At 36.9% G+C, this 4,747-nt stretch overlaps 1 protein-coding gene across 1 annotated transcript; it reads right to left on the bottom strand.

Annotated features, from left to right (window-relative positions):
* Positions 1 to 1,092: 1,092 nt before the first annotated feature.
* On the bottom strand, positions 1,093 to 2,865 carry LOC306878790 (mesoderm posterior protein 2-like; the record flags this gene model as incomplete). Its single annotated transcript, XM_079431317.1, has 2 exons — positions 1,093 to 1,113; positions 2,254 to 2,865. The coding sequence occupies 2 exons, from the start codon at positions 2,863 to 2,865 to the stop codon at positions 1,093 to 1,095; spliced, it is 633 nt and encodes a 210-aa protein (XP_079287443.1).
* Between the last annotated feature and the right edge of the window lie 1,882 nt (positions 2,866 to 4,747).

The raw sequence follows: 4,747 nt of genomic DNA, 5'->3' as shown, positions 1-4,747 counted from the left end.
AGTTATGTTGTACTGTCATTCATGATTCAATTATCATTTTTTCATTGTTCTTCATAGGACGAGTAGCTTCATTGCCTTATTTTTCTTTTAATGAAAGTCAACCTCAAACCAAAATGTTAGTAATTTTTAATCTAATTATTATTTTTTTTTGTTTGTTTGTTTGTGAAATTACCTATGGAGGAAATTAATGGGAAAAAAACTTATTTTGCAAATACTGCTTATGAAAGATGAAATAATAGCATCCGCAGTGGAATGGACCTGTAGTAGCACAGGCCAAGATGTAAGAGCACATATTAGGATTGTTGTTTCTGTAACTAGATGAACGTGGTTAATTCTTCTGTGTCATTAGTGGCTCAACAGAGGAAGACCAGACTGCACAAATGGGAGGAAGGGAGTGCGAGGAAGTGACTCATTATTATGGTGTCAGAAAGCAGCTGCAGACTTGTCACGTTCAAGACTCTTACGACTTTTACCACATATTATAAATGAATATTGAAGAACAGCTGTCACCCACATCACTAATGGAGCTATTAATATCTTTAATAAAGTCACAGCAAGGTTTTTTTGTGTTGTTGTGCAATCTGACGTGGGATCATGAGATTCTTATCATGTCGCCTTGTTGCTGGCACCATGGGTACTTAAAGGAATAGTTCACCCACAATATAAAATTTGAAAGAGATGTAGATGGGTTTAGAATGGATTTGAAGAAATTTAGCATCACATCACTAGCTCAGCTCACCAATGGATCCTCTGCAGTGAATGGGTGCCATCAGAATGGAGGAAGATTTATTATGGATTATGGACTCATATTTTGGTCAGAAGCGATGGTTTAGAGTTCAAATGCTTTGTTTCTTACAAACACACAGCTTTTCACTTTACAAGACATTAATTGATGGACTGGAGTGGTGTGGATTATTGTGATGTTTTTATCAGCTGTTTGGACTCTCATTCTGATGGCACCCATTCACTGCAGAGGATCCATTGATGAGCAAGTGATGTAATGCTGAATTTCTTTATATCAGTATCTATATACAATGAAGAAACAAACTCATCTATGTCTTGGATGGTCCAATGGAATTTTCAGCATTTCTTTCATTTTTGGGTGAATTTTTCCTACTCAAGATAAAAGAGAATTTAAGATATCAGATAACACGTCAGTTTATCTTTTTTAGCTTGAAAGAGGCACCAGACCTTGCATTTCAGAAGAAGAGCCCCACAGAGCTTTGTTTACAGTTGGAGGGATAGTAAAGGATCTCACCTGTGAGAGTTAGTTTACTCTCCTGCCCACATTAACGCTCACTCTGCAGGGGTGTTTCCTTAAATGTGTGAATTACAACGTGGAATGACCATCACAGCTGTCCCTCGACAGGATGCTGCTTGATGTTTTATGGTGTACATTGTTTAAAGGGCATAATATTGAAACCATTTGTATGTAATGTTAAAAACACAAAACTGATGTAAGATTTTTCAGGGCTTTATTTGCCTAATTCATAAATATTAATATATTTTTGAACTCCGAAAAATATAAATAGCTGTACAAACATATATACAAAAATTAAAGTATTTCATTATCTTACACACATTGCACAAATTAATATTTGCATTCAGATTCATATTTGCATTCAGAATTTCAGTCCACTTTGATCAGCACTGTCCATGGATGAAATTGTGTTGCTCGAGAAACCAACAATCCTGAGCTGGGAATGATAGGAATTCGCCTTCGACTGGATTCTGAGTCCGGAAAAATTAAATACAGATCAAATTAAGAAAAAAGAAGATCATTAATATTATTATTTTCTTTTTCAATTTAATTTAATTTTTAAAATACAAAAAATCATTATTATTATTATTAAAAACTATTTTATAAATATAACACAGCACAACAACCAGGTTTATTATAGTTAAGTACATTTTAAACTAAAATTAAAACCATAAAAAAATTGTGCTTTAAATACAAATAAATGTTAAAAAAAAAAAAAAAAAAAAAAAAAAACTTGAGGGGGTGCCTAACAAGGAAACTGATTAAATCTAACTAATTAAAAAAAATTATAATAAAAATAACAAACACACACACACACAAAAATTACTCCAATTTTTACAAAAGTTAAAATAGAAACTAAGTTATCCTAAAAAACACTTAAAGTACAATATTGCCTATGAACTCTAACTTTACTACACATTTACTAAATATTTAGTTATAAATATTATTATTTAAAATAGTATATAAATTCTGTTGAAGTACCATGTACATACCTGATAACAGGTCATAGATGGGAACTGCTGAGCTGGTAAACTTTGAGTAACTGAAGGAGTCGCAGTGAAGCTGTCAAAGATGGTTGATGCAGCATTGACCTCGGCCTGAGCTCCATGATTTGTCTCATCTTCTCTGAGTTCAAGCTGAGCAGACAGGCAGGAGATGTACTGGATAGTGAGCCGCAGCGTCTCGATCTTGGTCAAGGTTTTTCCTACTGGAGCCACTGATGGAGGAAGGTACGACCTGAGGTGATGAAGAGCTTTGGTCAGATCCCTCATCCTCAGCTTCTCCCGCTCACTTGCAGTTTGCCGTTTCACTCCAGGGAATTTTGACCTTGGCCGCCCGGTTCTCTTGAGTGGCTGGACCCTGTTTTTCTCCTGGGTGGTGATGCTGTGGTGTGGGAAGATCTGGGGCATGTCCTGTCCCGCTCCACAAGGGTAAGCTGGAGGGGAGAAGCCGCAGGAATCTATGGAAGAGGCTGGAGACAGACTGCTGCAGGCGCTGTAGTAGCCCGCATCTGATACAGAGTAGCTCTGATCCAGAGGGTTCTCACAGTTAAACACGAAAGTGCCGCTGTCTTGGAGCTGAAGAGGAGAGCTGGAGGTATCCATGGCTGTAGAGTTGAGAAGGTCTCTGCTGAATGAGGTTGTGGTTGCTGGTAGACTGTGTTCCTCCTGTATATATCCTCCATGAAGTGCGATTTGGCACCTCAGAGGATCACAGTCAGTACTTGAGAGGAGAAGTGACACCAGAAGTAGGGGGTCTGTGGGAAAGAACAGCTTCTCCTGCCTCAGATGTGAGGTGTGAGGATCAGAAACAGCCTGAGCACACAACCCTTGCATTTTTAAATAAGAGACAGACAGACAGACAGACAGACAGACAGACAGACAGATAGATAGATAGATAGACAGATAGACAGATAGATAGATAGATAGATAGATAGATAGATAGATAGATAGATAGATAGATAGATAGATAGATAGATAGATAGATAGATAGATAGATAGATATACATCACCATAAATGAGCATAACAGTCTTCTTTAAAAAATATATAAAAAATATGGTTGACCCCAAATCTCTGAAAGGTATTGTGCATTTTATTAAAACACTGTAAATCTGAAGAGCAACTACTAATATTTAACTGAGTGAAGTGAAGTGACATACTGCCAAGTATGGTGACCCATACTCTGAATTCGTGCTCTGCATTTAACCCATCCAAAGTGCACACACACAGCAGTGAACACACACACACACCGTGAACATACACCCGGAGCAGTATTTTAATATATATATATATATATATATATATATATATATATATATATATAGGAATACTTAGTAGTATGCAACTACATAGTATTTTTAAACTTATTAAAATTACATGTTTTTTTTTTATTTGTCACAACAAAATACTATTTAAATGAACTGAAAGAAAGCTAAAATATGATTTAAAAAATACTGAAAAACATATAATGACCACAGGGGCAGTCATGGCCTAATGGATAAAGAGTGGGCCTTGTAACCCAAAGGTTGTGTGTCCAAATCTCAGGTCGGGCTGCTCAAAAATGGCTGTGTGTGTTCACGGTTTGTGTGTGTGTTTGTTCACTTCTCACTGCTGTGTGTGTGTGTGTGCACTTGGATGGGTTAAATGCGTAGCACAAATTCCAAGTATGGGTCGCCATAAGTCATATCCTTTCCTTACAGCACTTTCCATTAATACATTTTAACACAAATCTTGAAGCCCATGTTATTTGTCAGCTACCCAGTACAAAGCTAGAGTTGGAACGTTAAGTGCAGAACAATTCAATCGTATGCAGTATTTCTGAGAAATGCACCAATGGCTTCAGTGTTGGACTTTATCTGAAGCTGACCAACCATAATGGAGAACTTCTATTTGTGTTTGTGTGTATTTTTCTGATAATCTCAGACTCCTGAGGCCCTGGGCTTTTCAAGGTCAGTGCTAATTTACTGCTGATGACATATTTGATTCAGGTCAGAGATGTTTGCATCTCAGATTACAAATTCAAATCATCCCCCGACTAACAAACACTGTAGCTAGATAAGACTTAGCTCATCAGTAAGTCTGGATTCCATCAAAATACGTGAGGAGAGGAGCATGAGAAAAACACAATCGCATCACACCCATGAATAAGACCATTCTGATTAACTTCATAGCTAGACATGAAGTTTTGACCTCAGGGGTTTGAAAATGACACCTACTTATAGGGCTCCTGTAGTGATGATGCAGATGATGGTGGTGGACGAGATCAGTGACTGCAGTTCCCACAAACAGAAGTGTCGTATTTGACTCAACAGAGACACACACATTCATAGATATCAACATAAATTATATATGTTGCAATGTTATCCAAAAGTTCTCAGCGATGTGCTCAATGAATGTGATCACAAATTATATATTAGTTTAATTATAAATGTCAGTTTTAAAAAGAAGACTGTATTTTCCTAATCAAAGGAGTGAAGTCACACCTCT

This window comes from Barbus barbus (assembly GCF_936440315.1).
Source record: "Barbus barbus genome assembly, chromosome: 1".
Lineage (NCBI taxonomy): Eukaryota > Metazoa > Chordata > Actinopteri > Cypriniformes > Cyprinidae > Barbus > Barbus barbus.
This window is presented reverse-complemented; position numbering and strand designations above follow the sequence as displayed.